Here is an 11,497-nt window from a genome sequence, read left to right on the forward strand (position 1 = left end):
AGCTGAGAGTGAGGCTGTTTCCCGTTTGTCTTCAAAAAAATCTGCTTGGTTTTATAAGGATCCAAACGTTATGTTTGGGGTGTTGGGGGGGATAATTTTGAGCTGACTTCAGCTCACCTGGTGTTAGTATTGTTGTTCCCAGGAAATGAGGAGGAAAGGTCCCGGGACCCAGTCTCTTTGGCCCAAGGAGATTCTTCTGACTGTTCTGGTAGGTTCTGGTAGGGGTCCAGTGGGCCGGACAAAGTGCCTAGAAGGACATAGGCTCCAGGCTCAGAAGGCAGCAGAATGGCTAGGTTTGGGTGGGAGACTGTAGCTATCCTTTTCCTAGGGATGCCGGGGGGAGCAGACACAGGGCACGAGGTATGTGGGGGTGGAGGGGGGGGCTTGTGATGCCGGTCTCTGGAGACGAGGAGTCTAAGAAGTCCCAGCTTCCACCTGGTGTGAGCAGGACCAGAGCCGAGGGGTGGCTCCTTCGTCCCCATTGGCACTGCTCTTTGGCTGACAAGGCATTTTCACATCGTCCTTTCACTTGACAGCCGTCTTCGCTAGGGGAGGAGGGCGAATGTCCTCATTTGACAAAGAGGGAAGTTGAGGCTGAGAGGGAAACTGGCCTCTCCAAGGTCACATGGCTGGCAAGATGCTTTTGGGGTGGGCAGGGTTGGGTGAACTGATCTGGTGAGAGGGCTGTCCTTGAAAAACCCGGCATGTATGATATAATTCTATTGGCATAAAATTAGACAGTGGCCATTGGGAGAAAGAAAACGAAGTAAGTGCCAACCATGCCCTTCTCACCGCAGAAGCAAAGACGATGGACGGCAGATCCATTATATGTCACAGAAGAGCATTGTCCAAGCTGTCAGGAGTGGCAGGCTCTGGGAGCCAGAGCCAGAGCTCACGCGGGGAAAGTGGCTGGTCTCTGCCAGTGTTTTTCCTGCAGCAGGTGAGTGTGACCTGCCAGGGCCTCCAGCATAAATCAAGCCTCCACAAATATTTCTCCAGCTCCACTCATGTGCAGAGCTGCTCAGGGTCCCAGGGAACCTCCTGTTCTATCTGCACATCTGAGTCCACAGCCCCATCCGGGCTCCCCGTAGACCTCCCCAGCTCTGGGCCTGCCCTGCCCCTGGGTGCCCCCCTGTACCTGCCCTTCCCCTATGCTCAGCTCCTCCCCCGCCTCTGATGTGCTTGGCTGAACTGGGCAGGGAAGGACAGCTTCTTAGTCACTTCTTTGGGCCACAGGTGGAAAGTTCTAGGGCCCGTGTGTCCCCCCTCCCCCACTCCTATTTCTCCAGGTGCCAGTTGGCTGTGTTCCAAGAAAACAAGGGCAGGAAGTTGGCAGGGGCGGGGCGGCGGGGGGGTTGGGGGGGCTGGTCCGGCCATCTGGCCAATCTACTTCTGGACTCAGAAAGCTTATTGAAGGGCTGGGACCGCGGGTGAGGGGCACCTGAGTAAGGAAGCTCTGATGATGGAGTGCCCATCCCATCCCGGACAAGCCCTCGGCCTTCTCTGGGCCTCAGCTTACCCATCTGTACAAAGGCTGAATGAGTCCCTGCCCTACTTACTTTCAGGGAGGCTGTGATGAGGTCATCACAGGAAAGCACTTATTGTCAATCTCGAAAGGTACTTATCTCTGTTGTTCAGCCCGCAGGCCTCCGCATGTGCTGTTCCTCTGAGCCTTGTAAGGAAAACCTGGGAGGTGTGGTCCAGGCAGAAACCATCCCTGTTTGTGTTGGTGTGCGTGCCTGTGGGGGGGGGGGGGGAGTCTAGGGGAGGGGGGGGGAGGGCATTTGGAACCAGGAGAATGCCTTCTGCCTTACTGAGTGCCTCGAGCATTCACTGAGCACCCCTGCTTCTGTCCTCCGGGAGCCCCCAGCCTCATAGAGGGACCAGCTGTGTGTACCGCCAACCACAACGCAAGACCTCAACTTCCCCATCACGCTAGATTGTCCCAGCCAGCCCTGGGATTTATCAGGCCATCCACATGGGATCTCAAAGGCTTCCCGTGTGCCCCGGGCTCACAGATGACTCCAGCCTAAATCACTCTAAATCACACACGCTCGCTGATTCTCCCGTAAGAAACTCGAGGACACGCGGCCACCCCAGGCTGCCAGGCGTGGTGCTGGACAGTCCTGCGAGCTCTGGGGTGCATTGGAGCCATGTTGGTGGTGACCACGTGGCGGGTGAGGGGTTCCCTTGGTCTAGCCGGGATGAGTGAGGCCCAACCACTCCCCCCCATAAAGACCCCTGCAAACCCTGCCCTGCTGTCTTCCGCCTCCATTCCGTTTCCACAGACATCTTTCTAAGGTGCGTGGACCCTTCTCTGTGGGGCATCCAATGCCCTTGCTCATCCCGGGGCCTGGCGATATTTAGGGCAGAAGTTTCTGGCCCTTTCTCTCCTGGCCCCTCCCCCACAACCCCAGGGTCTGGTCAGACTGGATTCCTCCGGGTTCCTAGAACTAGCTGCATTTCCCCAAGCTCCAGTACCTTTGCCCTCCATGTTGCTTCTCCCCAAATGTCCTCCTTCGCCCAGACCTGCCGCCTTGCACAACTCCCAGGGGCCCCATTCGTGGTGATTCCTGCCCTCAGTGACCTCTGCACATAACCTGAGACTACAGCCCCCCCTCCCCCAGGAGTGGTGCTGTGGGGCCCCCCTTCCCTCCCAAGCCCCCTCCCCAGCGCCCCACCTCCACCCAGTCTGTTCTTCCCCGTCCAGGTCTCGTGGGACTTTGCCCCTATCCTGGCTTTATCTGACCACCGCTCTGTGTGTCTTCCCAGAGTAAACAGCCTTTTGTGCTCCCAGGGCCTGGCCCACGGCTTGCTCTCCATGACCTCCCCCACTCAGTTCTGGCCAAGCGGCCTCAACCCCGGGGGGGGGGGGGGTCTGGCCAAAACTCTCTTGGTCGGGCGGGGGACAGGCTTCCTTCTCTCTCTTCAGCCCAAAGACCTCCTCCTCTGGCGGGGCGGGGGAAGCCTGGTGGCAGGAAGGGAGGGGAGAGCAGGTGACAGACCCAAGAGTCCTGGCCCCCCAGCTCCTCTTTCCCCAAACTGCCCTCATCAAGCCCACACCGAAATGGCTGGGGCAGTAAGTGCCCGGAAGGTGAGAATCACAACAGGAGTGATGGGGCCAGAGGGGACGGCGATAAGGATGCAAATACAGTAATCAGGTGGGGCCACTCTTTGACTAGCCCGGGACTTGATCCTCAGACCCTCTTCCTGACGGTCGCCACCCTGTCTGCCCACCCAAGCCTGGAATGAGGGAGCCCTGAGGTGTGGGGATCCTGGACTTCAGGACCCAACCCTGGCTGGGGCTGGCTGCCCCATGCGTCCAGGTGCCTGGGAGCTGTGACTCAGTGTCTGTCTCCAGGCTGACCTCAGCAATGGGCCCCGGGGGCGGGGGGAGAGGGCAGTTTCCCCGAGACTGGCTCTCAGGGATCCTGACTCAGGGGCCCAGGGTTGAGGCCTTGAAGTGCCTTTGTTGGCCCGGGTTCAGGAATCCAGAGAAACTGGTCAGGGGGCAGGCCCCGGGGAATGAAACCCCTCCCTCTGCTCCCGCCCCCACCGCAGAGCCATATAACCACTCAGGTCTAAGCGCCAGAACCAGTGGCTGAAAGGAACTGGTCGGGTACACGCGCTGGGTTTGGGCTTCTGACTCTGGAGACGGTGGGAGCTGAGCTGACGCCTCTGCACTCCAAGTGAAAGTCTTCCCCGTGGACGCCGAGTGTCTGCCCTCCGCGCTTGGATTCCTCCAGCCCCCGGGGCCGGACCCCCACAGCTGTCCAGGTCCTAGACCCCCGCAGACGCCGAGCCATGGCCTCCATGGGGCTGCAGGTGATGGGGATCGCGCTGGCCGTGCTGGGCTGGCTGGGCGCCATCCTGAGCTGCGCGCTGCCCATGTGGCGCGTGACGGCCTTCATCGGCAGCAACATCGTCACGTCGCAGACCATCTGGGAGGGCCTGTGGATGAACTGCGTGGTGCAGAGCACCGGCCAGATGCAGTGCAAGGTGTACGACTCGCTGCTGGCCCTGCCGCAGGACCTGCAGGCGGCCCGGGCCCTCATGGTCATCTGCATCATCGTGGCCGTGCTGGGCGTGCTGCTGTCGGTGGTGGGTGGCAAGTGCACCAACTGCGTGGAGGACGAGAGCGCCAAGGCCAAGACCATGATTGTGGCGGGCGTGGTGTTCCTGCTGGCCGGCCTGCTGGTCATGGTGCCGGCGTCCTGGACGGCCAACACCATCATCCGGGACTTCTACAACCCGCTGGTGGCCTCTGGCCAGAAGCGGGAGATGGGCGCCTCTCTCTACATCGGCTGGGCCGCCTCGGGCCTGCTGCTGCTCGGGGGGGCCCTTCTCTGCTGCAACTGCCCACCCCGCACCGACAAGCCCTACTCGGCCAAGTACTCGGCCGCTCGCTCCGCCCCAGCCAGCAACTACGTGTAAGGTGCCGCTACGCAGCTCTGTCCCGCTGGCTTTGTCTCTCCCTGGACCGAAGGCGCAGCCTGTGGGCCCAGGATGGCCCTGCCACGGGCCGCAGGCTGCCCCGAGCCGGGCAAACGGGGACTGAGCCAGGCCATTGACCGGCAGCCCTCGGCCCCTTCTGGCCCCCTTGGACACTCACTCGAGGCCCCCCTCTACACCAGCAAGGATGGATGGAAAAAGAACCTGTGCCTCCCTTTGCTGAAGGGCCCGCGGATACAGGGGACGGGCGGAAGTAACTGGGTGTGCCGGGGGAGGGGGGAAGCTGGTTCCTGCTGGTCAGGACAGCTCAGCCCTGAATTTGCTTGCGCTCTGACTCCGACTGGGTGCCCTGCCCATTCCTGTGTTGGCCAGGCTGGGGCCTCGCTCACGCACCTGACTGTGGAGCCAGAGTTGACACAGTTGACAGACGGGTTTAGAGGGGAGGGGTGAAGGTGCTACAAACTGGTTTGGGTAGTGGTGGGGAGGAGGCCACGAAAGCTGCCCAGGCAGCCTGCACCCCTTCCTGCCCCCACCCTGCAGCCTCAGGGCTCTGCCTCAACAGCCTTGGCAGAAGGACCCCCGGGACTCTTGTGACTTGCGACATCCGCCACCCCTGCCAAGGTCACTTGGACAGCCTGGGGACAGCTGGGGGGAGTGGTCTCTCTCTGGCCTTCACTCCCAGGGAAGTCCTGGGCCTTTTCCCTGCCTCCTCTGGTTTCTGTTTTGTAACTTAAGGAGATCTGTTTATCATGGTAATTACTATTATTTTCTACAATAAATGGGACCTGTGCACAGGAAGACCGGATCGTTTCTGATTTCAGCCGTGAAAGTGGGCAGGGCAGGGCTGGAAGCCTGGGCACGGGGTCGGCGGGGAGCAGGACCACTGTGATGTGGCCGGGACAAAAACACTTAAAAAAAAAACTGGTTTTGAGGAATGGTGACAAATCAGAGCTAGCCTTCACCTTTGGAATCACCTTACTCAAAGCCCTTCATTTATTAGAAGGTAAAGCCATCCACAGGAAACACGCTGTGTGCCCAGGACCGTGGTGAAGGGTTGGGGACCCCAGCAGGGTGGCCAGGCGAGAACACTCAGCCCTGGGGAGTGGGCCATGTGCCCTCTCCCTCTCTCTGTCCCAGCTTTGTCTGGGAAGCCAGGCTGGTCCGCTTACCCTCCAGGTCCCATGTCCTGGCCTTAGACCAGGCCGTCCCTGCTGTGGACCTGGAATGTCCTTTTCCCTTTCTCCAGACCTCTGAATTCTTTGTCCTGAAGGCCCGGGGCTCCAAGGCTCCTTCTTAAAGAGCCTCCAAGATACACCTGGAGCCGGGCTTTCTGACTCTGTTTAGAAATGAGGATCCTGGTCACGTGAAAGTATTTGGTCAAGGCCAGAGGCACAAGCACAGGATTCCGGTCCTCCAGTTAGGGTGAGAGGGCCTGCCACCACGGGAGGTGTCACAACGTCACATCTGCGGCTCTGTCTTGCCTGGCTCAGGGATGGTCTGGGGTGGGAGCCCTCTCTGTTCCATCTCTTCTCACTTCTGTCCTTCTCGGGGACAGATGTCACTTTTCTGGGGGAATCAGAGCCAGAGTCCTGCGACCCTTTCTGGGACTCATTTAATAGGCAGAACTCCCTGATGGACAAGGCTGATGCAGGGGCCCCCATTTTACAGATGAAGCCGAGGAGGCCCAAAGACGGGCCGGGCTGAGGTCACGTGGAGGGTCAGAGGTCAGTGGGGTCTGAGGACTGGGTCAGCTCCTGCTTTCGGTACAGGTAGACGATGCCGGAGATGAAGCCATCATTGTCAGAAGTTCCAGGCCCCACCTCAAGCTCGGAGGTGGCCAGTTCCCACCGGTCCACCGGCCAGGCCACGAGACGTTGCCACGCCCCGGCCCGCTCCAGCCCCTCGAGCGTGGCCTCCAGGGCCTCCTTGTAGTGCAGGTTGGATGGGTTGGTCCTGGTGGTCAGACACACCAGCCCCCCTGGGGAGGGTGGGACGGGGGAAGGTGAGTAGGGGAGGGGCAGGAGCCAAGGATCCAGTCTCCAGGCCCACCCCTTCCCAGGAAGGTTGTCCCTTTCCGCTCTTGTCCTCAACGGCATATATCCTCCCAGCTTGTCCCGGGCCAGGCTTTCCTCACCTCCATGGCTTTGGTGCTCACCGTTCCTGCCCCAAGGAATACCCTTCTCCTCCCTCAGCCTGACAGCCTCCTACGCACCCTTCCCAAGCGTCCTTTACCCTGGGAATTCTTGGCTTAATCCCTTGGGCAGGGGGGCTCCGTCTTCACTGCTCACCCAGCCCCTCTGCCGGAGACTGTGTCTGGAGGCACGGGAAGGAAGCAGTTTGGACCTCGTGCAAGTCCCCTCACCGCTCTGAGCCTGTTTTCCCAGAGTATAGCGTGGGGCTGATTCCCCGGAGTCAAAGGAAGGACTGCACTGTCCTTAAGCGCTGCCTGAATGAATGAATGACCTATGCTTCGGGTCTTCTCCAGGCACCTAAAGCATGCCCAGTATGGGCTCAGATACATGTAGGAGAGATGGTGTCTGGAGGGCTTCCTGGAGGAAGGGGTGGATGGATGGGGCTCCATGAGAGGAAAGGCTCCAAAGCGGGGGAGCCTGTACCATGTGGGCAGAAACACAGGGCTCTGACTCCTGAGGGGCCTGACAAGCATGGGCTGGGCTGGCTCTGATGCGAGCCTCCTGTTCTCTCGAGCCCAGTCACTACCTCTCTCTCTGACCCCACTCAAGACCCTGCTTCTGTCAGCCTCCACAATTCCCTGGGGCCGAAGCCTGCCCAGACCTGCCCAGGCTTAGCCACGGGCCCTGCTGGGCCCAGTGCGGGTGAGGGGGGCAGGGAGAAGATGAAGTCTTGCTGCCACCGGGGCACCTCTGGGGCTTCCTGATCCCATCCCACAGCCAAGTCAGTGGCTCACCACCCTCCCGCTCCGCCATTCCGGATGGCTTCCTGCAGCCGTCTTCCTGACCTCCTATTTCTGCCTTCGGCCGCCTTCCTGTGGGTGCTGCCCTCACTCCCCATCCCGGCCCACGGAAGTGCCGCTCTCCTCTGACTTCTCAGAGCGTGGGCCCACCTGTGGGCTGGCCTGTTCTCCCCCCGCCCCTGCCTGGGGTTGAGGATGGAAGCCCAGAGGGCAGGGCGTGCACCTGCTCCCCAGAGCAGAGCCCAGTGCGAGCAAAGGCACACGGTTGGAGCGCAGTGAACGCAGTCATCAGCCGCACGTCAACAACCCACGTGAGGAGTTTACAAAAAGTGCCCACCGCAATCCCATGGGGGCAGGGGCTCTGCCACTGCTTGGAGACGAGGAGAGAGCCAGAGAGGAGAGCGGAGCTGTCCGATGGATAAGAGGCCAGCTGGCTACCTGTCTGCCCTGCCTGTTTGCCTGGGTCTGTTGCTGGTGGCCACTGGTGGCTGGGATGTGAGGCTAGGCTGTGTGACCCCAGGCTGCACCCTACCCTCGCCTGGCCCGAGAGGTTCCGAGGCTGGTGTCTGTGCGTGTGGAGAGGGGGAAGGTGTGCGCCTGGGGTTGGACAGGCAGCTCCTCACCTGGCTTGGTGACTCGCAGAAGCTCGCCTATGGCACTGCAGGGCACCTGGCCGTCACTGAGGGCACCCACTATCAGCACTGCATCGAAGGTCCCTATGCAGAATGTGGAGATGCGCTGTGGGGGTTTGTCTTTGTCGTGGCCTCGTGATACCCATCGGGAGGGACCAGGCCTGCCACTTGTGGCAGGGGGATACGGCAGGTGTGGCTCCATCCTGGGCTGACGTCAGATCATGGGGTGGAGGGCTCAGACAGAGGGGCTCACAGGGGCTCAGAAAGGGCCTCAGTGAGGCTTTGGTGGGACTCAGTGTGGGGGGGAGCTTGTGGAGGGTTCAGCGAGGGGGATGGAGGCTGGGCAGGAGAAAGGGCCACTGTCAAGGTGTCTGGGTGGGAGGGGAAGTACCTTCAGAACTGGGCAGAGGCTCCTGGCCCAGGATGCAGAGGCTGAGGTGTTGGTAGAGGCCACGGGCTCGGGCTTGTTCCAACATCTCTGGGCTCCCGTCTACTCCGTGCAGCTGGAGGAAGCCCCGAGCCTGCAGCTGACATTGGGGGGGTGGGCTCAGTCACAGTTCCCACCTGCTATCTCCCAGCTGGGTCCCTGCACCTGGGGAGGGCAGTGGGCCCCGCAGTAAATGCAGTCCAAGTGTTTGGGACCAGTGAGTCTGAGGGGGGAGGCAGGGTTTTGGGGCCGGGGGTGAAAGGAAATTTGAACAAGTGGGGGGTTGAAGAGAGGGCAGGGGATCCGGGGAGGCCTTACCTCGGCAGCCACCAGGCCGGTGCCACAGGCCACATCCAGGATCAGGGCGGCATGAGGTGGGCATGGAAGGGCTTGGGTAAGGCAGTCCACTGCGAGGCGCGGGGCACGGTATTGCAGGGCGGCCACGTCCTGGGGACAGAGTGCTGAGCCGACCGGCACCCAGTGCCCCACTGTTTGGGGGACCTCCGTGCAGAACTGTGTGTATGTGTGTGTGTGTGTGTGTGTGTGCACGCATGCATGTGCTGGGCTCACCCGGGCTCCAGCCCTGCAGGGACTCCAGCACGAGATGCTTTCCTCTGCCAAGGGGCCAGGATTAGAGAGTCAGTGCCCGGCCCACTGCTGGGAACTGCTATGCCGGCCAAGGCAGCGCTCTCTCCCTTAGTCCATAGTGACCCCTCAAGTGGCACCTCCTCCAGGTAGCCCGTCTGCCTGCGTTGCAGTTCCAGGGTGGGGAGGTCTTGGTTCCTGATTTCTAGGGGCTACCAATGTGGAGCCATGGGGCTGGCCGGAGGGCAGAGGTGAGCCCTTGAAGGGGGCAGGACTGCAGGGGCTCACCTCATTCTCACAAGCCATGCTGGGGTGATGCGAGGCTAACTATTCCCACTTTACAGATAGGAAAGTTGAGGCTGAGCGAGCAAGAGAGGTGCAGGTGAAGAGCCTGGCCAGCATACCTGGTCATAGTCTGGAGCCCAGCGCTTATAGAAGTGCAGCTTGTGGCCCAGGTTGGTGATGCCGTGTAAGGCCCCCACCCGGGCCCGCGCCTCGGACAGACTCCCGCCCTCCTCTTGAGCCATCCTCCTGTGGGGACACAGCCTGGGTATCTCGAGGCCCACTGCAATCTCTCCCATTCCTACCCGCCCCCCCCCCCCCCACTCGCCAGGCCATTTCATAGGCCATGACACCACACAGAGGGAGAGACTGGACACGTGGGCTTCAGATCTGGGGGGAGAGATGCTCCCCGCGGCGGGAGGGACCTGCCCCCCACCCCCAACACGGTGAGCGGGATTCTAGCACTACAGGGATCTAACGGGGTAGGGGGTCAGAACTCACTGCCAATCCGACCAGGCCGGCGGTGCTCACGGCGCCGGAACTCGGGGCGGGGCTGTACGGCGAACCTGGCCCCGCCCCCACCGCCCTCGATGATTGGCTTTCTGCTATGAGAAAGTACCCAATCAAAGGAAAGCGCTGGCAGCCGCCCCTCCACCATCAGCCAATGAGTTCAAAGTTCTTGGCCTTTCTCTAGCCTGGGAAGATCTGGACTCCTCTGAGGCATTTTCAGGGTTTCCCAGTTTAGGACCATCTCTGTGCCCTCTCGGCTCTCTACGTCCTTTGTATGCTTTTACTTTTAGGAAGCGAGAGCCTCTGAAATCTTACGGGCAAGAGGGGACCTAAAATCAGCCTTCATTCTTAGAACGGTCACCTCGGTCTGGGCAATGCCATCCCGTAGAACTTCCTGTGGCGACGGAGATTGTTCCATACTGGACGCTGTTCGATATAGTAGCCACTAGCTACATGGGGCAGTTGAACATCTGAAATGTGGCTAGGGCTACTGAGGAGCTGAATTTTAAGTCTTATTTTGTTTTATAATTTAAATAGCCATCAGTGGCTAGTGGCCTCCGTATTGGACAGAGCAGGGATCCTTGCTGCTTCAAGTACGGTCCCAAAACTTGCAACCTCTGTACCAGCATCTTTACCTTGGGTTCCTCCAGGAGACACTCTTAGGAGGGGAGCTTGTTAGAAATGCAAATTCCTGAGCCCCACCCCAGACCAAGTGAATCAGAATCAGATTGCTGGCGGGGATGGTGGGGTGGGTAGGGAGGCCCCAGAAATCCTCTTTAAACAGACTCTCCAGGTGATCACTAAAGTTTCAGAAGCGCTAGCCTAGAGAACTTTGGGGATCAAAGTTTGGGCAGGTGGAGTTTGGGAGCCTGTCACAGTTGTCCAGGAAAGAGGTGATGGTAGCATGAACTTGGGTAGCAGTCATGGCTGTGGAGAGAAATGGATGAAGATCAGAGGTGTTTCAGCGGTAGAAGCAGCGGGCTTTGGTGACTGGGAGAGCGTGGCATGGGGAGGGGAAGCAAGCTGTAGGGAGTTAAGCCTTTGGGTTGATGATAGTGTCATTCACAGCAAGGGAAGCCGGGGAGGAGGAGCGAAGAGGATATTCACAATTTGAGGGTACTGATTTTGAAATGTCTATGTGAAGACGTCTAGGAGGCTGTTTGATGCCAGTCATGAGCTCAGGAGAGAGGTCAGGCTGGAGCCAGACTCAGGGTCATGACTATAACCAGTGGTGATTGAGGCAGCTGGTAAAGGTGAGATGTGTGTGGTGAGAAGAGAAAGAGAAGAGGACAGGGCTCAGGATCCAGCTTGGGGACCCCCAACCCTTCAGGGAGGAAGAGGATTGTCTGGGAGAGCTGGAGAGAACCCAGAGAAGTTAGGAAGGATGCCAAGAACAGAGTCTTTCAAAAAGATGAGGGGTGACCAATGGCTATAGGGATGTGGAGATCTTTGGGGGCCAAGGTAGACCCTGATAGGATATAGCAGTGGCCAAATTTACCTCCTTTTTCTGAGTTTGACATTGTGCCCCAGCCTTCCACATCCATAGGTGTGGCCATGAGGCTCAATTCTGGCCAATAGAAGGCAGATGGTGGTGAATCGCTGTATTTCCAGACCTCGACCATAAACACCCCCAATCCAATCCTCTGTGAAGGGGCTCCGAGCACCCAGAGAAGAGTG

The 11,497-nt window shown here is 59.7% G+C and overlaps 2 protein-coding genes across 2 annotated transcripts; one reads left to right on the forward strand and one right to left on the reverse strand.

Moving 5' to 3' along the window:
- The first annotated feature begins 2,964 nt into the window (after window positions 1-2,964).
- Window positions 2,965-5,250, forward strand: CLDN4 (claudin 4). Its single transcript, XM_026515991.4, has one exon. The coding sequence runs from the start codon at window positions 3,805-3,807 to the stop codon at window positions 4,432-4,434; it is 630 nt and encodes a 209-aa protein (XP_026371776.1). The 5' UTR covers window positions 2,965-3,804; the 3' UTR covers window positions 4,435-5,250.
- Window positions 5,251-5,422: 172 nt separating this feature from the next.
- On the reverse strand, window positions 5,423-9,865 carry METTL27 (methyltransferase like 27). Its single transcript, XM_026515990.4, is given in 7 exon segments — window positions 5,423-6,308; window positions 6,310-6,430; window positions 8,008-8,100; window positions 8,408-8,543; window positions 8,762-8,890; window positions 9,433-9,559; window positions 9,812-9,865. Coding segments are annotated over 6 exon segments (711 nt in total). The 5' UTR covers window positions 9,556-9,559; window positions 9,812-9,865; the 3' UTR covers window positions 5,423-6,199.
- Window positions 9,866-11,497: the final 1,632 nt, after the last annotated feature.

Source organism: Ursus arctos, unplaced genomic scaffold, assembly GCF_023065955.2.
Source record: "Ursus arctos isolate Adak ecotype North America unplaced genomic scaffold, UrsArc2.0 scaffold_2, whole genome shotgun sequence".
NCBI lineage: Eukaryota > Metazoa > Chordata > Mammalia > Carnivora > Ursidae > Ursus > Ursus arctos.

Excerpts from the sequence above, each read along its gene's own strand:
- CLDN4 (XM_026515991.4), top strand. The coding sequence starts at position 3,805 with ATGGCCTCCATGGGGCTGCAGGTGATGGGGATCGCGCTGGCCGTGCTG.